General features: G+C 46.6%; 2 protein-coding genes and 1 pseudogene across 4 annotated transcripts in view; 2 read left to right on the top strand and 1 right to left on the bottom strand.

Moving 5' to 3' along the window:
• The window catches only part of LOC119964508 (BTB/POZ domain-containing protein 19-like), a 238898-nt gene extending 234926 nt beyond the window's left edge, over positions 1-3972 (bottom strand). For both annotated transcript variants that reach the window (XM_038794082.1, XM_038794081.1), the window contains exon 1: positions 3574-3972. In XM_038794082.1, the coding sequence (XP_038650010.1) occupies positions 3574-3797 (224 nt within the window). In that variant the 5' untranslated portion in view covers positions 3798-3972. The remainder of the gene's footprint in view (positions 1-3573) is intronic.
• A 940-nt stretch (positions 3973-4912) lies between these two features.
• Positions 4913-26539, top strand: part of LOC119964507 (tctex1 domain-containing protein 1) — a 33969-nt gene continuing 12342 nt past the window's right edge. The window contains exons 1-2 of one of the 2 annotated variants that reach the window (XM_038794080.1): positions 4913-5506; positions 10753-10856. The gene's annotated coding sequence lies outside the window, so the exon portion shown is untranslated. Of the gene's footprint in view, positions 5507-10752; positions 10944-26539 lie in introns of both variants that reach the window. The other variant, XM_038794079.1, reaches the window with a different exon arrangement.
• Positions 12176-13896, top strand: LOC119964211 (annotated as a pseudogene).

The following is a 26539-nucleotide window of genomic DNA, read 5'->3' as shown; positions in this document are numbered from 1 at the left end:
GCGAAACCCTGCTCTAGGCCATCATTACAATCAGCACCATTCAATTTCTATTTGATGATTTTTACATGCTTCCCAAATTGAAGTCAGCATATTTGTAGAGCATTCAATCATCTATATTTATACGTAAGCTTATATCCTACTGCTCTGAAGCTGCCCCAGCTATTTTTAAAGAAAAGTAGTTAACTAACATAAAACTGTTTTGGATCGGAAATGATTTCAGTAATGTACCCATGGAAATTTTAATTCCCAAGTCTCACTTGATGTTTGCAAAATGTTTTGTTTCTGTCATTTCGTTTTGGGCTATTATTAGACTGTAATATATTTTAAAAGTACCATGAGCCAGGAAAATACTGCATATCATCTTTCAGTAAAGACTTCTCTAAGTGCCACATGGTTCTATTACTATCTTTAAACTGGAAAGCTTAGAGATAAAAATGTGAAACCAAGAGGACCGCATCATAGATCACACGTTGCAACACCAAGGTGATACACCATCAAGTTAGCACCTATACATTGAGTTGCCAATCTTTGCCATGTCACTTCCTGAAGCTGTCATTAGAGAATCAATTTGTCAGACTTACAGAACACATTTTTAAAAATTAATTCATGGGTTGTAGGCATTTATTGCCCATCTCAATTGTCCTTCAGAAAGTGGTGATGAGCTGCCTTCGTGAACCATTGCAGTCCACCTCTTTTGTATGGCTGGGTAGCAACAACTATAATTTTAGATCAAGGTGGTCAAGCTTGGACATTGCATCAGAAGTGGCAGTGTGTATCACTGTATTACCCCCTTCATATTTATGAGTCAGACATTGAGTTGTTATGTGTTCCATGGTCTGTTCTGCGCGATCACAATCGCAAACTGTTTTCAGGGGGGAAACTCTTCGCTGGTTGGGTTCATGCCGAGCACCAAGGAAGATACGTACAGTTGTTGGAGGTCAGTCATCTCAGTTCCAGGACATCACTACAGTAGATCCTCAGGGTAGTGCCCGAGGCTCAACTATCTTTAGCCGCATAATCAATTATCTTCCTTACATCGCAATGTCAGAAGTTATGATCTGACAGTTGGGTAGGTGCCATGCTAACCGAATCCCAAAGGGAAACTTGGCAGCTATCACAACTCTTTTCTTTTTGTATTTTGCCACAAAAAAATATGTATACTGGAGTCAAAAGCCACACATTCCAGGCAAATGCAAAACTGCAAAACGTACCTTTCCTAGAACATAAAAATCATTTAAGTTTTCCCTACTGCCACCATATTTAGGTAAAATACAATTTAATAACAATGTCTTATTTATTTATGACCTTTTCCAAGTTGTATATCCTTTTTACTTCCCTTTGAAATGTAACAACTGAACACAACAAACTTTATTTATCTCCTGATGCAAATTACTACCCATGTCTTTTTGCTTATGGAAGAATCAACTTGGCCATATTTATTTCAAGTGCCTGCCTTTCACACCTAGGCACTTTAGCATCCTCAACTTTGTAGACGCCAGTCCCCAGCTTAATGAAATTATGTTCACATAGACACAAGCCTGCTTCGCAGATTAACACAATAAACCAGCAAATTACTAAATATATTACCCTTTTCTTCACAGCCAGTGTTGATCTCTGTGGCAGTCTGCTGTCGAGGGTAGAGGTGACTTGACTCGCTGGATACATAGCCACCCATTGCTTAGCATTACCAAAAGCAGACACAATGTTTTGGGGCAGGGTATAATCCTTGGGAGTTCCAACATCAGGCTTGTAATCCAAACCATAGGCCGATGACAGGTCTACGAGGGCTGCACCGCCAGTCTTGAGTTCATGCGGTGTTGGTACACCCACAATGCTGTTAGGACGAGAGTTTCAGGATTTTGATCCAGTAAAGGAAAGGTGATATAGTTCCAAGTCAGGATAGTGTGCGACTTGGAGGGGAACTTGCAGGTAGTGGTGTTCCCCTGCATCTGCTGCCTTTGTAATTATAGGTGTTAGAAGTCGCTTGTTTGGAAGGTGCTGTTCAGAGTCTTGGTGGATTATTGCAGTGCATCTTGTCGATGGTACATACTGTTGCCACTATGCATCAGTGATGAAGAAGGTGAATGGTGAAGGTGGTGGATGGGATGCCAATCAAGTGAGCTGCATTGTCCTGGATGGTGTCAAGCTTCTGGAGTGTCGCTGGGGCTGCACTCATCCAGACAAGTGGACATCACATTCCCGACTTTTGCCTTGTAGAAGACAGGCTCTGGGAAGTCGGGAAGTGAGTTACTCTCTGCACAATCCCGAGCCTCTGACCTGCTCTTGGAGCCACAGTATTTATATGACTGGTCCAGTTCAGTTTCTAGCCAATGGTAACCTCCAAGATAATAGATAGCACTCAATTACAAGAGAGCATCTCTCCCCATTACAAAATGACAACATGTCAAAAGTACTTCAATGGCAAGAAAACGTTTTTGATCACTCTGTGATCTCAAAAATTGGTTTATAAATATACATTATTTCATGTTTCCAGAATTGGAAGAGTCCTGACAAAAAAGCCTTAACCGACTCGTAAAAAGGGAGATATCAGGAAGAACAACAACAAAGATATTGACATTAAAAATACATACAATTACCTTTATTTTCTTTAAATGTTGTAAGTATACCTGGCTGCAACTTTATTCAGTCATATGGAATTTATTCTTGACGCTTGTAACCTACGTTTTTGGAACACCTAAAGGTGTTATAATCCTGCAATATATTGCTTGCATTCTATCAGATGTTGTCATCTTGCAGTGATTACATCAGTTGTCAATCATTCAATGTGGCTTCATCACTCATCAGAAACTTGGACATGACAGCTATCATCTTACTTTTTTTTGAGGTAGTAGTTTGTTCTTTCTCCAATCTGCTCAGAGAACTTAACTTCCCCAGGGATTTTTTAAATGCAAAACTGCAAAATTCGAGTAACAAATCATGCTACAAACAGCAACTGTAGAGAAATCAGCAGGATGTGAGAAACACATCCCCAACCATTATTTACAGGCTGCCTCTCAAGAGCATACATGACATAACATTTGGTGAATTTGGGGTCTTCTGGCTTACTACAGTATGTGAACCCCCTTTGGTTTTCATTTTAGAAATTGAAAACAAAGATAGTGGCAGCCTCTGTGGCGTGTGACTGCAAAACAAATTCTGAGCATTAAGACAGTTGCTTATTCAAAAAAGTGCAGTTGATGTTCTAAATCTCGAGCAGGAGGAATCCGCATTTACATAGTGTCTTTCACAGCCCCCAAGATGTCTCAACACAGTTCACACCCAATAAATACTTTTGAAGTGGTCATTATTGTTGTGATGTAGGAAAATAGGCTTTTATTTTAACATTGTTCTGTATTGAAGACAGTTTATGTACCTGGGGTTGCTAAATTATTACAAACTTTTTCCCCAAAACTGGCTCGTGCTGAAGTTCAGCTTTTCATGGTAATTTCTTTAAAAATCCCCCCTCCCGAAGTGTTATCCACAAACTATTATTTACAGGTGTGGACAGTCAGCGTGAGGCCTAACACTCTCTTGTAATCCCCGAATTTTCCTGCTTTCCCCGGCCGCTCTCACCTCAACTCCGGCGCGTCGATCATTCTCCTCATGTCGGCGGCGAAGGCGCCGAGGTTTCCCCGCAGATAGGCGGAGTGGAAAGGGTCGGACATGTCTCCGAGCCCTGGGGGGGTCAGGAGGCTGCAGGTCCAGGGTGAGGGCCCTGCAGCCAGCCGGGGGAGAGATGGAAATGGAGAGAGGGGAGGGGGGTAAGAACACCAGAGAAGGAAATAAAACGGGAGCATGTAAAATTGCGAGGAGGGAGGAAAAGATGAACAAGTGCATTAATTTGAGGAAAGCCAAATTTAAAAGTGTTGAAAACCAGCATTAAACTCTCTTGTCAAGGATTCACACTGCAACTGGTTCTTTTCCTTGTTTTTTTTTAATTGCTGAATTTGCCATATAAAGAGCCCATGATCAGGAAAGTAATTTTCCCAGGAGGATGCGAAGGGATGCTGAAGCCTTTGACAAAGAGTCATCCAGACTCCAAAAGATAGCTCCCTTCTCTCTCCACAGATGCTGCCAGACGTGCTGAGATTGTCCAGCATTGTCTGTTTTTGTTCCAGATTCCAGCACCCGCATTAATTTGCTTTTATCTGAAGCCTCCAACGTGCCTAGATGTGGGATACATGCACATTCCTGTGTTTGTGCTAACCCCTCCACACCCACTTTGCCTAGCAAAAACGGGTTGCAGAGGGAACATGTAAGGGACAGTGACCATAGTATTGTCAGGTTTACGTTAGCTATAGAAAAAAGACAAGGAGCAATCCAGAGTGTAAAAACAATTAAACGGGTGAGGTCCATTTTCATGGGATGAGAACGGACCTGATCCAGGTAAATTGGAATCAGATATTGTCAGGCGAAACTCTAACTGAACAGTGGGTTGCCTTCAGGGTTGTGAAGATGCATTCCCACATGGGGATGGTAGGATAAACAAAGTCAGCGTTTCCGGTGTGACGATAGAGAGTAAGATGAAACAGAAATCCAGCGTGTTTGGCAGTTGTCAGATTGGTGATAAACGGGGCAGCACGGTGGCCTAGTGGTTAGCACAGCTGCCTCACAGCGCTGAGGTCCCAGGTTTGATCCCGGCTCTGGGTCACTGCCCGTGTGGAGTTTGCACATTCTCCCCATGTCTGCGTGGGTTTCGCCCCCACAACCCAAAAATGTGCAGGCTAGGTGGATTGGCCACACTAAGTTGCCCCCTTAATTGGAAAAAATAATTGGGTACTCTAAATTTATTTTTTAAAAGATTGGTGATAAACGTGAGAACCAAGCTGAAAAGCTATTTTTTCGAACTTTGTGTATTTTCAGAGGCCGAGGACTATGACTCCCAACAACCCGGAGCTCCAGAGCAAGCGTAGAGCAGGAGGGATGGTGCGCAAATCCGACCACAGGGCCTAGGGAGATGGCGTGAGAGGACTGCTCATTTGACCTAGTATGCAGGGCAAAGAGAGGGCACATGTGATTAATGTGGAGTGTAGAACCTGAAGGTTAGCAACTCAAGTCACGGAGCAACCACAGGAGCACCAGGCGCTCAGGGCTGAAGACCAGGCATCAGCTCAGTGCCACTGGGATTTGGGCTCACAGATGCCCAGGAGCAGTAGTAGCTTGTTGCAACTGGGATGAAAGCTGACAGCAGTGCAGCTGGGAATCTGGAACTGTGCCTGACTATATAGATCTGTAGTGCAGTCGAGCAAATAACGTGGGATGCAGTCTCAAAACAAAGTGATTGAGCGTTTGGGAGATGATCAGTCATTGGGATCAATCATTGGGACAGTTTGAGCTAAAGTCCGGTTGCCTGACAATTCATTGCAAGCAGAAAAACAAGGGTTTCCAGGCTGAGTTGGAGTTGCTGTTGAGGAGAATCAGAGGCCATACCCGCAAAGGAGGGGATTTAAAACTGTGAGGAAGACAGAGTCAAAAGGATTTTTGTGACTCACTGATGTCTAAGCAGGTACTGAGAACATCGGTGGGATCTGTCTTGATTATATCTGCCATTTTAATGCAATTTGTATTTGCCCACAATTTGACTGTTAATTCATGTCTATCCTAGGTGCTGCACCGGGCCCACATGTCCGGGTCTAGGATGAGTAGGTTCTTTGGGGGCGAAGACAGGTGTGTCAGGTGTTCGGGGAGTCCAGCAAACCATGCCCATATGTTCTGGGCATGCCCGGCACTGGAGGAGTTCTGGAAGGGGGTGGCGAGGACGGTGTCGAGGGTGGTAGGATCCAGGGTCAAGCCAGGCTGGGGACTCGCGATTTTTGGGGTTGGGGTGGAGCCGGGAGTGCAGGAGGCGAAAGAGGACAGTGTGCTGGCCTTTGCGTCCCTAGTAGCCTGGCGGAGGATCTTGCTACAGTGGAAGGATGCGAGGCCCCCAAGCGTGGAGACCTGGATCAATGACATGGCGGGTTTTATTAAGCTAGAGAAGGTCAAATTCGCCCTGAGAGGATCGGTACAAGGGTTCTTTAGGCGGTGGCAACCTTTCCTCGACTTTCTGGCTCAACGATAGGGTACTGGGACAGTAGCAGCAGCAACCCGGGGGGGGGGGGGGGGGGGGAGGGAGGGGAAGAGAGGGGGGGGAAGAGAGGGAGGGAAAGAGAGGGGGGGGAAGAGAGGGGGGGGAAGAGAGGGGGGGAGGGGGGAAGAGAGGGGGGGAGGGGGGGAAGAGAGGGGGGGAGGGGGGGAAGAGGGGGGTAAGAGAGGGGGGAGGGGGGAAGAGAGGGGGGAGGGGGGGAAGAGAGGGGGGGAGGGGGGAAGAGAGGGGGGAAGGGGGGGAGGGGGGGAAGAGAGGGGGGAGGGGGGAGGGGGGGGGAAGAGAGGGGGGAGGGGGGAAGAGGGCGGGAGGGGGGAAGAGGGCGGGAGGGGGGAAGAGAGGGGGGGAGGGGGGGAAGAGAGGGGGGCGGGGGGGGAAGAGAGGGGGGGAGAGGGGGGAGGGAGGGGGGGGGGAAGAGAGGGGGGAGGGGGGGAAGAGAGGGGGGAGGGGGGAAGGGAGGGGGAAGAGAGGGGGGGAAGGGGGGGAGAGAGGGGGAGGGGGAAGAGAGGGGGGAGAGGGGGGAGAGGAGGGAGGGGGAAGAGAGGGGGGAAGAGAGGGGGGAAGAGGGGGGAGGGGGGAAGAGAGGGGGGAGGGGGGAAGAGAGGGGGGAGGGGGGAAGAGAGGGGGGAGGGGGGAAGAGAGGGGGGAGGGGGGAAGAGAGGGGGGGAGGGGGGAAGAGAGGGGGGGAGGGGGGAAGAGAGGGGGGGAAGGGGGGAGAGAGGGGGAGGGGGAAGAGAGGGGGGGAGGGGGGAAGAGAGGGGGGGAGGGGGGGAAGAGAGGGGGGAGGGGGGGAAGAGAGGGGGGAGGGGGAAGAGAGGGGGGAGGGGGGAAGAGGGGGGAGGGGGGAAGAGAGGGGGGAGGGGGGGAAGAGAGGGGGGAGGGGGGAAGAGAGGGGGAGGGAGGGGAAGAGAGGGGGAGGGAGTTGAAGAGAGGGGGGAGGGGGAAGAGAAGGGGGGGAAGAGAGGGGGAGGGGGGGAAGAGAGGGGGGAAGGGGGGAAGAGAGGGGGGAGGGGGGAAGAGAGGGGGAGGGGGAAGAGAGGGGGGAAGGGAGGGGGAAGAGAGGGGGGAGGGGGGGAAGAGAGGGGGGAGGGGGGAGAGAGGGGAGGGGGGAGAGAGGGGGGAGGGGGAAGAGAAGGGGGGAAGAGAGGGGGTGAGAAGGGGGGAGGGGAGGAAAGAAGGGGGGGAGGGGGAAGAGAGGGGGGAGAAGGGGGAGGGGGGCGAAGAGAGGGGGGGAGAAGGGAGGGGAGGGGGAAGGGAGGGGAGGGGGGAGAGAGGGGAAGAGAGGGGAAGAGAGGGGGGGAAGAGGGGGGAAGGGGAAGAGGGGGAAGGGGGAAGATGGGGGGGAAGGGGGCGAGGGGGGGACGATGACTATGTTTGTTTATTTAATTTTAATTTATTTTTAAGTTCTCTTGTTGTTCACCGGGTTTGGGGGGGCAGGGGGGATGTGATACATGCGTTGATACGGTCTTGGGGGTGTTACAGTTATTATGGGGTTATTTTGTTGCATTTCATTGTTTGTTGTCATATTTTCTGTAAAAAATTCCAATAAAAAAATTTTTTTTTTTTTTTAAATTCATGTCTATCCTGTCTTAACTCTGGCTTTTAGAGTAGAAGATAGTGTTTACTTTGTTGACTCTTGTATAGTAAAATATTTTCTGTTTGTTTAAAACCATGGAATCCTAAGGCGTTACTCTCTTAGTAAATACCTGAGGTTTCAAATTTTCTCTACTTTAAACAAAAGTTACTGGTTGCTAACCGATCATAACAATATATAAAATGGGAAATAAAGAAAACTTTAAAACTTGTGTGCTGTAACCAATCAATGATTCAGTGATAGACCATAGGATAAGGATTAATGTTGATTATTGACTTTGCACAGAACCCTAAGCACTATCTTTTAAAATGATACTCTGAATGATAGGAACTCCTGATGCTCATCAACAGTCTAAAATTATAACCGAAATCAGAGCATAAGATGTAATTTTTCAAATTATTCATGTAACTATACATTAAAGAGAATTGACGTGGCACCTCAGTTAATTGCAATATGATTTCTTCAATGGTTTGTCATTATCCATAATCATTGTAGCTTATATGGCATTCAGCCTAAATTTGACTATATTAATTATATATTTATTTACCTGTATGGAGAAGGAAGATTGTATTTATCTACCTTTCCTCCGTAAAAGATGTTTCAAGTCAACTATATCATTCTGCCACTTTTATATCCAGAATCCTTTCTTAACCTTTACATCCTGATACTTACAGCAGATATTGTCAACATGATGCAAAGTTCCTGAATATTGCACCAGTTGGTTCCTTGACTGCAGATAATCCTTTTTGACCTTAACTTACCCAATGTCTTAAACAGTAGTCCAACAATAACAACAACTTGTATTTATGTGAAGAGAAATAAATACATTACTAGTTTTTGCTGTCGATAAAGATCCAACAAACATCAATTTGTTCATTCTCTCTTTGAATTGTATAGGAAAGCTTAAGATCTTAATGGGCTTCAGTAACTCGCTTGAAAGGTGCCTTTTCAGTTCTTCTAAACTGATCATTTGATCATCGTGTTGCTTGTTTGTAATTGTTGGAGACACCCTTATCTGAGACACTCCTCCTCCTCTTCAGTTACTAGGCCCTAAGAGGGTGTTGGTCCATGGTTATGCTTGGCAAGGTACTACAATGGTTTGCTATTGCATTCTGCAAGTTCTGGATGACCAGGAGACAGTCCCACACTTACCACCTGCCATAGGTGTATTGGAAGGACTTGCAAGTTGATAATCAACCTGTTTGGCCATGTTTTCTATATGAAAGACTATATTGACATCTGATTGCATAATCCTTGCAAACAAAGGACACCCACTTGCCAACAATGTTTTATCTTGCTAAATATCATACATAGGTGCTATGTCTTTTCGTCCAACGTCATTTCGTCCAACGACACTTCGTCCACGTCTTTTGGTCCAACGTCTTTTTGTCCGCCCGTCTTTTGGTCCAACGTCACTTCGTCCAATTATCCAATTACAAATAGTTTAATTTAGTTTTTCAATGTTACTGCGCAAGGATCCTCTCCACCTATTTCGCCTCTTGAGGTTGAGTTCTGCATTTGTGCTGCTTGATCTCCAGACATTATTAAGATAAGCTGCAGGATATTCACCCATGTATGCTCCAGCGTGATGAGAGCCATTGTATCTGATGGAATATTTGATCATTTCAGACCTGTAATGTCAGAACCCACTGCCAACCAGAGGTTTTAATCACTCGACGAAAATCGAGTTTAAATCTGCTTCTTTCAGAACTGCACTCATTGTCTAAATCCAATTAGACTCCCACTTATATCTGTGTCTGTCGGAATTGTAGAATATCACATCATCTTGTCCTCTCCCCATTATTCTCTCTCGGGTACAGTTCTGGAAATCTAACTTTTAGGGAATTTCGGGAATTTACAATTTACATCAATTTTAAGTAATTTCGAGAATTTTAAGTAATTAGTAAACTTTTAGATTTTTTACCTGCATTTTTAGATTTTTTAACTTTTTAACTGCATTTTTCAACTTGCATTTTACTTGCATGTTATCAATTACTTGCATTTTAGCAAGTAAATTAACGGAGTTAATTTGTAATTGGATAATTGGACGAAGTGACGTTGGACCAAAAGACGGGCGGACAAAAAGACGTTGGACCAAATGACGTGGACAAAGTGTCGTTGGACGAAGTGACGTCGGACGAAAAGACGCAACACGCATACATATCCTGAACCATTCTGGAAAAGAGCAACATTGAACCATTTTACTTCTAGCTACAATACAAGACTACAAACTATTTGCAAATGAACGAGCAGGTTTCAGCTGAGGCAGCAGTGGCAGTATATCACTTGGCCTTAATATTACTGGGCTCATCCATCATTGTTGATTACAACTTCTACTGAAAAGGAAACTGTATGGAGACTGGTTAACGGTAGGATTGGACTTGACTATTATAGTGGGGAGCTTGCCAAAACTCACTAATGGTTATTTAAATGAACCACAATTCTCAGAGAAGAGAGTTCTTGACCTTTGAGAACATATGAGACAGAGGTCAGGTACACTGCATTGGCAGAAAGCAAAATTAGAGGGCTAATTGTTTCACATCACATTTGATACATCCAAATGCCCATAACCTGGCCAACCTGTTGGCAAGGGAAGGTGCAATGACAATTTTAGGAAGAATGAGAAAATGTAAACTACAACTGAGACATGTTACAGTATTTATTTAAAACGTGACCACAGACATAATTATGAGATAACAGAGCCAGCCTAGTAATGAGATGTTTTTGGAACTCCCTAAATATGCCAAGAACTAACAAATACTCTAATGACTTGAAAAGTGTAAAGGGATTGATGTCAAACATGTTAGACATTGAGGTAAAATATATATGTAATATGACTTGGAGTCTGACAAAAGTTAATGTTGTTTTGAGAAAATTGTTACAGTGCTGAAGTTGTCGCCTTGGAGACGTATATGGGTGGCAAGCTGCCCAGATCTGTGCTGCCTCAATAGTTTGAGTCCGCTTTCCTTCATGTAGTGCAGTGGTGCAATAAGCCTTTCAATCAATGGTCAATCGTTTATCAGGTGGTAAAGGCATTGGGAGAATGATTAATCCTTTTTTTTTCGTTTTGTAGTCATTTTGGGAGGCTCAAAGAGAGTTGATAACATCCCCATGGAAGTGCAAAACATTAAGCCAATGTTTTTATCAGGACTGCTTCTACATTGATCACAGCAACAAGTAAGGTTTTGGGAGCGTCTTAATGCTTTTTTAACTTGGACTGCAGAAATTTGGCAGAGATTCGTTGCCTTCGCTTTATTTCTAGGGGTAAGATTGTTTAATTCCCTTGCTAGTAAACATTTATTTCAAGTTGTTAAAATTAGTTGGCGATTGTAGGGTATTTAATTCCTACCCAGTTCATGTTATTTTTAAAATACAAATTTTCCCTCCAGTGAGGAGTGGATGACATGATCTATATGATCTCCACAAAATGTTGAAAGGTGTTATCTATAGGACATAATTCAAGAAAAATACATTGCTCTTGATGAATAATATTATTTTTTATTGAAACACAGGTTGTTGCAGGTGGGTAATGCGACATCCAGATTTTCGGCAGACATTCATATGAGCGTGCCAGTGAGCATGAATAATTTATGATTCTCAATGTATAACTTTTAAGATAAAGTGGAGATGCAATGTCCTTTGTTAATCTCCACAATTCAGCCAGGTTCAAAAATTCACCTGGATTGTCAGGAACATAAGGTGAGTCCACGCGAGGGGTCGCACAGTGGCGCAGCGGTTAGCACTGCTGCCTCACGGCGCTGAGGATCTGGGTTTGGTCCCGACCCCGGGTCACTGTCTGTGTGGAGTTTGCACATTCTCCCTGTGTCTGCGTGGGTCTCACCCCAAAACCCAAACATGTGCAGGGTAGGTGGATTGGCCACGCTAAATTGCCCCTTAATTGGGAAAAAAAGAATTGGGTATTTTAAATTTATATTACAAAAGTGAGTCCAGGTATACATGCTACACAAAGGGTTGGGAAAATAGAGTGATGTCGATCTTGGTGGTGGCAAGTTACTCCTGTATTTTAAAATTAACATCTTAGATAAGTGTAACAATTGTCAAAAGACTGGCAAGTAGGGGAATGGTAGATAATAAGTCACGGTAGTGACGCAGTTAATGGCCTTCTGAGACCAGAAGTTGGGGGTTCAAATCCCTGTCCAGGATTTGAGCACAAAATTTATGTTGATGCATTAGCACAATGATTTAGGTTATTCATACAGTAAATGGCAGAGCCCTTAAGAGTATTGGCCGGCAGATTGGATTGGATTGGTTTATTGTCACTTGTACTGAGATACAGAGTAAAGTATTGTTCTGCGTGCAGCTCAAACAGATCATTGTGTTTGTGTACCTGAAAAGAAAATACACGGATACTTGCTATCAAGCCGGCTGGCGCCGGCGCCATTTTGTGCAGTGTTGCTGGGTGCGGTTGTTGGAGTGAGGCCGTCGGCGCCATCTGCCCGCTTTGTGAACGCTGAGGGTCTGACCGGGACGACACGATGGCGCAGGAAGACAAAATCTTTACCAATTTGGAGCCTGAAGATGAAGAAGAGAAAGAGCCTGAGGTTCCCAAAAAGGAAGAAGACTATGTTGTCCGAGTGCGTGGCCTTCCATGGTTGTGTACACCAGATGAAGTGAACAGGTTCTTCTCAGAGTGTGATAACCCAAATGGTGTGGGTGGGGTGCAATTCACCACCCCCAAAGAGGGTCGTCCAAGCGGCGAAGCTTATGTGCATCTGGATAATGCTTCAAAAAGGCTTTGGCAAAAGATCGGAAATATATGGGCCACGGGTATATTGAAGTCTTCAAATCTATTGGCAGTGAGATGGATTGGGTTCTAAAACATAACAGTACCAGCCAACCGGACACATCCAACGATGGCACAGTGCGACTACGTGGGTTTCCATTTGGCTGCAGCAAGGAGGAAATTGTTCAGATTTTCACAGGGTTGGAAATCGTGTCAAATGGGATAACTTTGCCGAAGGACTGCCAGGGAAGAAGCACAGGGAAAGCCTTTGTGCAGTTAGCTTCAAAGGAAATAGCAGAAAAAGCACTGGGGAAACACAAGGAAAGAATAGGGCTTAGATATATTGAAATCTTTAAAAGAGGCAGAGGCTGAGGTTAGAGCGTACTATGATCCACCAAAGAGGTTAAAGGGACAGAGACCGGGCCCATATCACCGGCCAATGGGGCAAGGTGGTTACTATCGCATTGGTCCCCAGCGAGGACCATATGATCGAATGCGATGTGGAGGCGGAGGATATGGTGGTGGGTACAGTGGGTATGGCGATAACAATGGATATGACAACTATGGCTATGGCAGTGATGATTACGATGGACCTAAGGCAATGAGAGGAAGCAGAGGTATGGGTAACCATGGATATGGAGAGGCTGGAGATGCCAGCTCAGGCTACATGACTGGACACTTTGTGCACATGCGGGGCCTGCCATTCCGGGCAAGGGAGGATGGTGTCACCCATCACGGGGCAGCACGGTAGCATTGTGGATAGCACAAATGCTTCACAGCTCCAGGATCCCAGGTTCGATTCCGGCTTGGGTCACTGTCTGTGCGGAGTCTGCACATCCTCCCCGTGTGTGCGTGGGTTTCCTCCGGGTGCTCCGGTTTCCTCCCACAGTCCAAAGATGTGCAGGTTAGGTGGATTGGCCATGCTAAATTGCCCTTAGTGTCCAAAATTGCCCTTAGTGTTGGGTGTGGTTACTGGATTATGGAGATAGGGTGGAGGTGATGACCTTGGGTAGGGTGCTCTTTCCAAGAGCCGGTGCAGACTTGATGGGCCGAATGGCCTCCTTCTGCACTGTAAATTGTGTGTAATTGTGTGTGTATTTCTTTTCCCCTCTGAATCCTCTGTGTATCCACCTGGAGTATGGAAGTGATAGTCGAGCAACGGGGGAGGCTGATGTCGAATTTGAAACACATGAGGATGCAGTAGCTGCAATGTCTAAGGATAAGGCTCATATGCAACATCGATACATTGAGCTGTTCTTGAACTCCACTGCGGGAGGAGGATCTGGTGGCTGTGGCAGTAACTATGTAGGCCATGCAATGGGGGCCAGGGTGGTTATGGGAGCTCGGGGAACCATGGGATGTCCAGTTATGCTGGTAACGTGGGCCAGAGCAATATGGGCTCTTATGGTCGCCACGGCGGAAGCAGCAACGGTGCTGGGGGATACTGCAGCAACTCTGGAGGCATGGAAATAGGGAGTAAGTTGGGTGGAATGGGGGGCAGGGGTTGGAGCAGAGCCTGGCGGATGTACCAGTAATTCTGCACAGCCTCAGGGTGACACTGGCTGCTTCTAGACATTTTTGTTTTCATGTCTGCAGGACTGACAGTTCTAAGTCAATAATATTCCTCTGTTTCTATAACAGGATCTGTATAATATAGTTTCAAATTGGTGATAATGTTCCTTCAACTTTTCAGATTTCATTTTTGCTTCTATTTTCCTTTTGAGCTGAGTGGTAAGAAGGAAATTCTCCTGAAATATCCAAGTGTAATAAAAGTTTTAAAAAACTAAAAAAAAAGAAAATACACAATAGGGCAAACATAAAATACACAATGTAAATACATAGACACAGACATTGGGTGAAGCATTCGGAAGTGTAGTACTACTCAGTAGAGAAGATGTGTGAAGAGATCAGATCAATCCATAAGTCCATCAGTCCATGAGAGGGTAATTTGGAGTCTGGTAACAGCGGGAAAGAAGGTGTTTTTGAATCTGTTGATTTGATTTGATTTATTGTCACATGTGCTGAAGTACAGTGAAAAGTATTTTTCTGCGGCAGAGGGACGTACACAGTACCTACATAGTAGACAAAAAGAATAATCAACAGAGTACATTGAGAAATGGTACATTGACAAACAGTAATTGGTTACAGTGCAGAACAAGGGGCCAACAAAGCAAATACAGAGCAAGAGCAGCATAGGGTGTCATGAATAGTGTTCTTACAGGGAACAGATAAGTCCGAGGGGGAGTCGTTGAGGAGTCTTGTAGCTGTGGGGAAGAAGCTGTTCTTATGTCTGGATGTGCGGGTCTTCAGACTTCTATATCTTCTGCCTGATGGAAAGGTCTGGAAGGAGGCAATGCCTGGGTGGGAGGGATGATGTGGAGATGCCGGCGTTGGACTGGGGTGAGCACAGTAAGAAGTCTTACAACACCAGGTTAAAGTTCCTCAGGTGAAGGAGCAGTGCTCCAAAAGCTAGTGTTTGAAATGAACATGTTGGACTTTAACCTGGGTGGGCGGGGTCTTTGATAATGCTGTGTGCCTTCCTGAGGCAGCGGGAGGTGTATACAGAATCAATGTGAGGGTGGCAAGCTTGTGTGATGCGACGGGCTGAGTTCACCACACTCTGCAGTTTCTTGCGATCTTGGACCAAGCAGTTGCCATACCAAGCCATAGGACACTCTCTATGGCACAACTGTAGAAGTTTGTGAGAGTCAATGCAGACATGCTGAATTTATTTAGCTTCCGTAGGAAGTAGAGACGTTGTTGGGCTTTCTTGACTGTTGCATCAACGTGAGTGGACCAGGACAGACTGTTGGTGATGGTGACCCCCAGGAACTTAAAGCCGTCAACCATCGCCACTTCAGAGCCATTGATGCAGACAGGAGCATGTGTCATGCAACGCTTCCTGAAGTCGATGATCAGTTCCCTTGTCTTTCCGACATTTAAAGAGAAGTTAGTGCGTGTTCATAGAATTTACAGTGCAGAAGGAGGCCATTCGGCCCATCGAGTCTGCACCTGCTCTTGGAATAAGCACCCTACCCAAGCCCACACCTCCACGCTATCTGCATAATCCAGTAACCCCACCTAACACTAAAGGACAATTTTGGACACTAAGGGCAATTTAGCATGCCAATCCACTTAACTTGCACATCTTTGGACTGTGGGAGGAATTCGGAGCACCCGGAGGAACCCACGCACATATGGGGAGAACGTGCAGACTCCACACAGACAGTGACCCAAGCTGGGAATCGAACCTGGGACCCTGGAGCTGTGAAGCAATTGTGCTAACCACTATGTTACCGTGCTGCCCATTAGTGCGTGTTCTCAGACCTTTGTATGTCCTACCCGATGGAAGATGTTGGAAGAATGAGTAAGCCGGGTGGGAGGGGACTTTGATTATGCTGCCCGCTTTCCCAAGGCAGCGGGAGGTGTGGACAGTGCCAATAGATGGGAGGCAGGTTTGTGTGATGGACCGGGCTGTGTTCACGACTCTCTGTAGTTTCTTGTGGTCTTGGGCCGAGCAGTTGGCTTACCAGATTGTGATGCAGCCAGATAGGATGCTTTCTATGGTGTATCTGTAAATGTTGGTAAGAGTCAATGTGGACATGCCGAACTTCCTTAGTTTTCTGAGGAAGTATAGGAGCTGTTGTGCTTTCTTGGTCGTAGCATCGATGTGGGTGGACCAGGACAGATTTTTGGTGATGTGCACACCTAGGAATTTGAACCATCTCCACGTCGGCCCAATTGATGCAGACAGGGGTGTGTACAGTGCTATGATTCCTGAAGTAAATGACCAGCTCTTTAGTTTTGCTGACATTGAGGGAGAGTTTGTTATCGTTACACCATTCCACTAGGTTCTCTATCTTCCTCTCAAGGGATGGGTGTACAGGTCCACAGGTCACTAAAAGTGGTAATGCAGATGGAGAAGTTAGTCAAAAATTCATATAACATGCTTGCTTTAATGGGCCGGGGCATAAGTATAAAAATTGGCAAATCATGCTGCAGCTACATAGAACCGTAGTTAGGCCACACTTGGAATATAGGGCGGAATTCTCCGCAAGGCCCGACGGCGTCATGAAACCCGGAGAGGCTCAGGACGGCGTCGGAGAAGCTCCTCGCCCCCTATTCCCCCCCCCCCCCCCCCGCCCCCCCCGGGGGGGCTAGGAGGGCCGTGCCGTAAATCTCAGCCGCGGGGCCTTGTCGCTGGTATCAAGGACCGGCGCGCCGAGAATGACGCGGCTGGCGCTCCTAATGACGTCGGCTGTGCATGCGCGGTTGCCGTCTTCCCCTCTGCTGCCCTGCAAGACGTGGCGGCTTGATGTTCCGGGGCGGTGGAGGGGAAAGAGTGCGTCCCTTTGAGACGCTGGCCCGACGATCGTTGGGCACCGATCGCGGACCAGTCCCCTCCCGAGCACGGCCGTGGTGCTCACTCCCCTCTCGGACCCCACAAGCCACAAACCAGCTTTTGGCACCATGTTCACCCCGGCAGCAACCAGGTACAGTTGCCGTCGGCGTGAACCGGTCAGAAACGGCAGGCCGCTCGGCCCATCCGGGTCGGAGAATCACGGGTCGCCGTGAAAAACGGCGGCCCGCAATTCTCCGAGCAGCGTGTTGCAAAACGCGACACGCCATTTTGGGGGGGGTGGGAGAATCGCGGGGGGGTGCCAGAGTGGCCCTCCCGCGATTCTCCCACCCGGCGTGGGAGCGGAGAATCGCACCCATAGTGTTCAATTCTGGTTGCCACACTACCAGAAGGATTTGGAGGCTTTGAAAGAGGACAGAAGAGGTCTACCAGGATGTTGCCTGGTATGGAGGGCATTAGCTATGAGGAGAGGTTGAACAAATTAGGTATGTTCTCACTAGAAAGACGGAGGTTGAGGGGCGACCTGATAGAAGTCAACATAATTATGAGAGACATGGGGTGGCATTCTCCCCTACCCGGCGTGACGGAGGGTCCCGGAGTAGGGGAGTGGCGCCAACCACTCGGGTCGCGCCTCCCCAAAGGTGGGGAATTCTCCCCACCTTTGGGGACCAGCCCCGCGCTGGAGCGGTTAGCACCAGAAGACTGGCACAAAAAACTGGCGCCCCCGGCAGTGGGGCTGGCCGAAAAGCGTTTACCGGTCCGCGCATGCGCCGGCAGTGACGTCAGTGGCCGCTGACGTCACTGCCGGCGCATGCGCGATGTGGGGTTCTCTTCCACTTCCGCCATGGCGGAGGCCATGGCGGCCGCGGAAGAACATAGTGCAGCCAGGGCACTGGCCCAGAGTCTGAGCGGGGGTCCCCGATCGCGGGCCAGGCCACCGTGGGGGCACCCCCCGGGGTTCAATCGCCCACCGCCCCCCCAGGACCCCGGGGGCCTGCTCGCGCCGCTGAGCCCGCCATTCCAGAGGTGGTTTAAACTTCGGCGGCGGGCGAGGTCTCCCAGCGGCGGGACTTTGGCCCATCCGGGCCGGAGAATCACCGCAGGGGCCTCTCCGATCGGAGTGGCGAGATTCCGCCGATGCCACTTTCCGGGTGGCGGAGAATCTCTGCCACAGCGGGGGCGGGATTTTAGGCGCCCCCAGGCGATTTTCCTACCCTGCTGGGGGTCGGAGAATTTCGCCCATGGTCAGAGTGGATAGTCAAAAACTTTTCCCAGGGTGCAAGCGTCAATTACTACATAGGTTTAAGGTGCAAGGGGCAAAATTTAGAGGAGATGTGCAAGGGAAGTTTTTTACATAGAGGATAGTGGATGCCTGGAACTCGCTGCTGGAGGAGGTGGTGGAAGCAGGTACGATAGTGACATTTAAGGGAGACATTCAATCACATGAATAGGATGGGAATAGTGGGAAATGGACTCCAGACTTGTAGAAGGTTTTAAGTTAGATGGACAGAGTGGTGGATACAGGCTTGGAGGGCTGAAGGGCCTGGTCCTGTACTGTACTTTTCTTTGTTTCTTTTGGATGACACATTTAACTTTCTCCATTTGCCTGTTCAAGTAGATGCAAATGATCCCATGATAGCTAAATTAAAGTTTCAATGTCCTGGCTAATATTCCTGCTTCGACTAGAACCATGAAAGCAGATTTACTGATCATGCATTTCCCTTGCTCTATGCAAATTGGCTGCATTGCTAAAAAAAACAGTGCTTGTTGCGACTGGGGTGGCTCTCCTGTGGAGGTAATAACAATACTTTGGACTTATACAGCAACTTCGTAGGAGAGTTAGACAATTTGACACTGAGCCACATAAGGAGATATTAAGGCAGATGGCCATAACTTTGGACAAAAAATAGCTTTATGAAATGAAATGAAAATGAAAATCACTTATTGTCACGAGTAGGCTTCAATAAAGTTACTGTGAAAAGCCCCTAGTCGCCACATTCCGGCGCCTGTCCGGGGAGGCTGGTACGGGAATCGAACCGTGCTGCTGGCCTGCTTGGTCTGCTTTAAAAGCCAGCGATTTAGCCCAGTGAGCTAAACCAGCCCCTTTAAGGAGCATTTTAATGGAGGAAAGAATAATCGAGAGGTGGAGAGATTTAGGAAGGAAATTCCATAGTTTAGGGCTGGCAGCCGAAGGTATGTTGCCAGTGGTGAAATAATTAAAATCAGATGGGTCAAGAAACCAGAATTAGATCAGCGTAGATATTTTGGACATGACTCTGTAGTAGACCGGGCTGCTATATCATCTGTCTGGGTAACCTTGGCTCGCCTCCTTCCAATTATATGTGCTGGCCACAATGGATGGTATTGAACTCCACTGAAACTCACACCATCTACCTCGCATCTTCTGAGGTTGTCCTCAGTAGTTCCACAGGATTGTGAGGTTTGTTCAACATCCTTCCATACAGAACACAATCAGTGAGATTAGGATCAGAAGGCTCTACATCGGGGGCTGTCATCCCCTGATGCTTTTCCGAACTCAGGCGGTTTGCATTTTCTTTTTTTTTTCTTTTTAAAAAATTTAATGTACCCAATTCATTTTTTTTCCAATTTGGGGACAATTTCTGCATGGCCAGTCCACCTTCCCTGCACGTCTTTGGGTTGTGGGGGTGAGACCCATGCCGACACGGGGAGAATGTGCAAACTCCACATGGACAGTGACCCGGGGCCGGGATCGAACCCGGTTCCTCGCCATCATGAGGCAGCAGTGCTAAGCACTGTGCCACAGTGCCGCCCTGGTTTGCATTTTCACTCCTCGTTCCAGCTCCCTTGTGCTTGATGCTTCACCGACTAACCGTGTCTCATCAGTAGTAACTGACATGATTTGAAAGGAGACACAGGTGCAGAAAGACTTATGGGTGTGCATATTCATAATCCCTACCTGCTACCTGGTACACAAATGCACTAATCTTGGGATATATTTTAGGATCAGCATCAAGATCAGTTGACAGCCAGACATTCCGCCCAGTCAGGATTCCAACAACATTGTGGTGTAGCAGGAATTGTTAGGCTGAGATGTTTGCTTCAGTACTGTGTAATCAGTAAATTAAAGCTGCTGAACAAATAAACAAGTTGGAACATTACTTAGATATTTCTTTGCCTGTTGGAACATGTTAGTTTTCTGTTATATACACAAGGTTGTGAAATTCTTGGCAACACTCATTACTTTATCTCAGAAAATTAAATGCACATGGATCCACCAACCTCTGGTTCAATCCTTGGTCTGTACTCAGCCAATTGAGCTTAACCAAGGTAGCAGTAGGACAGCTACAGTTGTCCTTAGCAATTGTGGACATGGAATAGAATTTTGGCCCCACCCCTATCCCCATTGTGTCAATCTCAGATGGCCACCTGCAAAGGACCATGGGAATTATGGCCAACCCAGGACTCAGACAGACTCAGAGCTTGTGTGTGTATTTGCAACCCAGATAGCTAGACGCGATTGAAACCCCCGCTCGTTTGCGTTCTAATGGCCCATTTCCCCAGAACAAAAGAACTGTGCTCAGGTAACCGATACAGATACAAACTAATCGGCGCCATTCCCTTTACTCAGGGAGCCCAAACAGCCAAGGTCAATGACCGCTGAGGACACGCCCCTTTATTGGCAAAAATCGAAGGCAGTGATGGAAGCCTGTCAAATTATTGGGTCCAAGTTAAGGACAGCCCCAAAGAGCGCGAAATCCCAGAGGGATAAGAATTGACACAGCCATGTGCTCGGACTCTCTTAGATCCGGCCTATGCCAACCCAAGTGCAGCATAACGACCAGACAGACAAGTTCAAGACCAACGATCTCTACCAGACGGAAGAGCCCAGCAGAAACAGAGCCACTTCTTCCGTCCAGCCATGCAAGATCCAGACAAAGGCCTTGTCAATCTGCATAGAGCCGGTTGCCCTGAAGTTAAGTATAGGTTATTGTAGTTGTTAGCTGTAGGATAACTTGTAGTGTTTTGTGTTGCATGTCGAAGTAATCCTTGTGTGTAAATAAACCATCTTTGAACTTGAACTGACTAACTGGTTGTGTGGTCCTTTGAGCGATATCTGGTAAAGCCTTTGGTGGTATCATTTGATACCTGGCGACTCTAAAGAGCATCATTATTAATTGTCAACATTACTCCGGTGCCGACTGGCAACTCCGTAACCTCACCTAACCTTTGGACACTTAAGCTTCAATTTAGCATGGCCAATCCATTTGACCTGCACACCTTTGGACTGTGGAAGGAAGCCAAAGCACCCAGAGAACCCATGTAGACACGGGGAGAATGTGCAAACACCGCACAGTGACCCAAGGCCGGAATCAAACCTGGGTCCCTGGTGCTGTGAAGCAACAGTTTTAACCACTGTGCCGCCGTGCTGCCCACAGTTTTAAAACTGTGGAACCATTTGCAGGAATTCTGATATGACGGAAGAAGAGGGGTTTGTCAGTTTGGTCCGCTCTCATTGGGTGGAAGCTCCATATCCCAATAATGAGCCGGGGACAGGAAAGCCATACACATGTCTCAAATGATTTGGCCAGAGAAGATCACCCTGCTTCGAGCTTCGTCTAATCAGTTTTGATTTTGATGCACGCTTCAGGGCTGTAACCCGCATTTGTCCCAAATTGATGAATATTTTCAAAGGTAAGCAGATTCCGTCCATTGTGTTGAGTGCAGATCATAGATCATAGAATTTACAGTGCATCGAGGCCATTCAGCCCATCAAGGCTGCACCGGCCCTTGGCAAGAGCACCCTACTCAAGCCCACGACTCTACCCTATCCCCGTAACACAGTAACCCCACTTAACCTTTTTGGACACTAAGGGCAATTTATCATGGCCAATCCACCTAACCTGCACATATTTGGACTGTGGGAGGAAACCGGAGCACCCGGAGGAAACCCATGCAGACACGGGGAGAACGTGCAGACTCCACAGTGATCCAAGCCAGGAATCGAACCTGGGACCCTGGAACTGTGAAGCAACTGTGCTAACCACTGTGCGGTCGTGCTGCAAGATCAGTGGGGATGAGAAAAATATCAGCCATGATTGAACGGCAGAGCAGGCTCGATGAATGAAAAGATCTAATTCTGTTCCTATATCTTCTCGTCTTACGGTCAGTGTTCCTTACTGTTAATTCTGGTTTATGGAGTGATATTGAAAATTCAATATTGGCCTGGATAGAGAAGATCACCAGCTAGCTATTCTGCAATTTCTATCATTATAATCTTTTTAATTAAAATGTAGGGACAAAAAATATATTTTTGAAATCGTTATGGGAACATTTTGATTGAAATTGCTGTCTTCCCCACGGTGTTTTTGCTCATTAAAATATTTACCTGCAGCATACATTGAAGGTAATTTCCTTTTTTTACCTCTAGTTTGGATATTTATCAATTTTAAATCAGTAAAATTGCTGCTCACTAAAAGTGAAAGAAGTAAGCAGATCAGCCTTGGAACCTACATCATTTCTGAACTGAAAATCTATTTGTTTCTATAATGGAATGGCTGACCCGCAATATTACTTTCACATCTGGGTGACAAGTCGAAAATAGCCTCTCTGGTCTCTGCTGTAACATATACTTATGCAGCCGGCATGCAAATGTAGCAGAGTTTTCTGAGAAGTCCCTTACTCACAGAATTGAAGCTGAAGACTGGCTCCCTATCAAGGTGATAATCACGTCTTAATTTATGTGTCAGGCATGGCCCTCTCACCTTGGAGTCAGAAGGTTGTAGGTTCAGGTCCCACTGCAGAGACCTGAGCACAAAAATCAGACCTGACACTCCGGTGCAGTACTGAGGGAGTGTGTGTCTGTTTTTGAAATATTTAAACCGAGGCCCTGTCTGTTCTCTCAGGTGGACGTAAAGATCCTTGGGCACTATTACGAAGAAAAGGGAATGGAGTTATCCCTGTTAAACTGACCAATCTCACCAACATCGCTAAAATAAAACTGGTCACTATCACTTAGGCGTTCCGTGGGAACTTGCTGTGTGTAAACTGGCTGCGACATTCCTTACATTATAACAGTCCCAATACTTCAAAAGTACTTCAGAATCTTTATTGTCACAAGTAGCCTTACATTAACACTGCAATGAAGTTATTGTGAAAAGCCCCTATATTCCAGCGCCTGTTCGGGTACACAGAAGGAGAATTAAGAATGCCCTATTCACCTAACAGCACGTCTCTCGGGACTTGTGGGAGGAAACTGGATCATCCAGAGGAAACCCATGCAGCCACCGGGAGAATGTGCAGACTCCGCACGGACAGTCACCCAAACCGAGAATCGAACCTGGGACCCTGGAACTGTGAAGCAACAGTGGTACCCACTGTGCTGCCGTGCTGCCCTTCATCGACATCCTGATTACAAAAGGTGTCATGCAAATGTCAGGCTTTCTTTTTCTGCATGTATTCATGACTAGAATTTTTTTTTAAACTAATTTTTGAAAATCTAAAGTCCAAGGAGGAAAATGAAGGAAATTACTCAACACACAAAACCTTAATTTTCTTCTCTTCAGGTACTTGACAAGTCTACTGTTGTGTCCTGTTTTTAATTGATTACTGATTATCTCTACCATTGATATAACCAGCTTGTCTAAAATAAAAACAGTTAATGGACAATCACATGGACAGGGAGTTCAACCTCAGGAGTAATGGCTAAGTTAACATTTCAGGTAACTGCCCTTAGCCTGAAATAGGTGGGTTTTCATCTGTATAAAAACAAATTACTTCGGATGCTGGAATCTGAAGCCAAAAGAGTAAATGCTGGAAAATCTCAGCAGGTCTGGCAGCATCTGTAGGGATAACCCACAGTATAAATATCTCCCATTTGATATGCCTTTTAGCTTGACAAAGGGTCATCTGGACTCGAAACATTAGCTCTTTTCTCTCCCTATGAATGCTGCCAGACGTGAGATTTTTCAGCATTTTCTCTTTTGGCTTTTCATCTCTATATTATCAGAAGAATTTTGAAATTTAAATTTAGTCTCAAAATTGTTGTTCATGAACTGCTATGGATACATGCTTAATTCTAACCTTTGAGAAAGGGTGGCAAGCTAGCACAATGCTTAGCACTGTTGCTTCACAGCTCCATAGTCTCAGGTTCAATTCCCGGCTTGGGACACTGTGCGGAGTCTGCACATTCTCCCCGTGTCTGCGTGGGTTTCCTCCGGGTGCTCCAGTTTCCTCCCACAGTCCAAAGATTAGCAGGTTAGGAGGATTGGTCATGCTAAATTGTCCTTAGTGTGCAAAATGATTGGGTGGAGTTACTGGGTTGCTTGGATGGGGTGAGGTGTGGGCTTGGGTGGGGTGCTCTGTCCAAGGGTCGGTGCAGACTCACTGGGCCGCATAGCCTCCTTCCACACTGTAAATTCTATGATTCTAAAACTCTGGAAATCCAATGGGATACAGCAATAACACTCCTGGTAAAATAGTTCTCTTCCTCTTTCTGCTGTGCACCAACCCTGAAGAACATCAGTTACCCAGTGGAATATTACCTGCTTGTAGCTCCCGGGGTTTCTTTGAATGCAGGCTGGCGATTACAATGCCCCTCACTTCTTCAAAGGATTGCCTTCAAAAGCAAGAACATAGCCCTGTAACCAGCTAGCTGCCTTTGCCAGCAAATATGGCAAAACTCTCTTTGGGAGGGATTTGTGAGAGAATTTACATGTTCTTGGCTATAGTTATTGAGGTTTTTCCTCAATATTGTATGGTGCAGAAAGAAAAATAAGTTTGTAGGAAATAGGCTTTGGTGTAACAATGTATGCAGGAAAATCGGCCGTTGCTCTTTCTCTGGCCTTGACTGAAACTCACTAAGAGGAAGCCAGTCAAACTGTTGATCACTAACAGACTGAGGAAGACCAACAATCTATCTGCTGGAAGCATGTTTTCACTTTTTCTTCCTGTAGAGAAATGCCCAGTCACCCGATATTGTTCCATCTGACAGCAAGGCTGAGATAAGGAACTTTAAAAGGAGTGAAGGACTGCTAAATTATTTCCACAACCAGAGGCTAGTCTAGCACAGTGGGCTAAGACAGCTGACTTGTAATGCAGAACAAGACCAGCAGCGTGGGTTCAAGTCCCGTTCACAGCCTCCCTGAACAGGCGCCGGAATGTGGCGACTAGGGGCTTTTCACAGTAACTTCATTGAAGCCTACTTGTGACAATAAGCGGTTATTATTATTACTATGAATGACAACACTGACAGCATTTACCATTGCTACCATCGCCAATGACCTTGCAATGTCCTGCATTCACCACACTAAACCTCCTTCCCCTCACAAACTGGCATATACTGTCAGCTATTCCACCATGGCAACCACATTCTACAAGCATCTCACAAAATTCATATTAAAACTCCTCTTTCATGCAGGAGGAGGTTGAACACTCTACAAGGCATGAATGCCACTGGAGGAGGAAGGGCCCAGCGACACACCCTCTCCATCAATAGATGTTTTCTCCTTCCTCACAGAGAGTGCCCTGGCCACCTCTGGAAAGGACAACAGATCTCAGGCCACTGGTGATGATGGAGGAGATGTTATGCAGGGTTTATTTATATCTAATCCTCTCCCCCACTTGACACACACTGCATGATAATAACAGAAGAAATAAGCACATGGGTGGTCCCCTCAAACCTGCTCCACCATTCAATAAGATCATGGCTGATCTTCAAACACAATATTTGCACCCTATTGGCATTTTCCTCGGTAGGCTAGAGGTGCTTTCACAATTCACTTCTCTCTGCTCTTTCTCACACCACAAGCTAACCCACAACCCTCTTCATCTGCTGAGAATGTCAAAGTCCCTTAACCAGTAGGGAAAGAGGAGCCCAGTAATCCTGAATACTGCACTGTTACCTGATCTGACTTACACAAGTACCCGCTCAGATATTAACACTACTTGAACTGTAGAGGTGAGGTATGAATAGGAATCTGCATGTGATGACAAGTGCAAATGTGCAGTAGTTTGGGCGGAGGACTAGGGCACTACAGGCACCAGCTTGGCGCAAGGTACGTTTGCATAATAGTTCTGCTGCAGAGAATTCAAATGCTGAATTTGAGAGCCCAGGTTACGGAAGGTTTCTGGACATACGGCAAATGCTTAGTGCCAGAGAGTTCGCAAATAATGTCACAGAACATGGAGAAGTCCATTCTGACTTAACAGTGGTCAGATCTATCAGCAGCATCGTGGAACCCATCACGACGGAACATTTGATGACAAATCTGACAGAACAAAGAACAAAGAAAAGTACAGCACAGGATCAGGCCCTTCAGCCCTCCAAGCCTGCGCCGACCATGCTGCACACCTAAACTAAAATCTTCTACACTTCCGGGGTCCGTATCCCTCTATTCCCATCCTATTCATGTATTTGTCAAGATGCCCCTTAAATGTCACTATCGTCTCTGCTTCCACCACCTCCTCCGGTAGCGAGTTCCAGGCACCCACTACCCTCTGTGTAAAAAACTTGCCTCATACATCTACTCTAAACCTTGCCCCTCGCATCTTAAACCTATGCCCCCTAGTAATTGATCCCTCTACCCGGGGAAAAAGCCTCTGACTATCCACTCTGTCTATGCCCCTCATAATTTTGTAGACCTCTATCAGGTCGCCCCTCAACCTCCGTCGTTCCAGTGAGAACAAACCAAATTTATTCAACCTCTCCTCATAGCTAATGCCCTCCATAAAAAGCAACATCCTGGTAAATATCTTCTGCACCCTCTCCAAAGCCTC

This window comes from Scyliorhinus canicula, chromosome 4 (genome assembly GCF_902713615.1).
Source record: "Scyliorhinus canicula chromosome 4, sScyCan1.1, whole genome shotgun sequence".
NCBI lineage: Eukaryota > Metazoa > Chordata > Chondrichthyes > Carcharhiniformes > Scyliorhinidae > Scyliorhinus > Scyliorhinus canicula.
The sequence above is the reverse complement of the archived record's forward strand: the minus strand, read 5'-3'. Positions and strand labels throughout refer to the sequence as shown.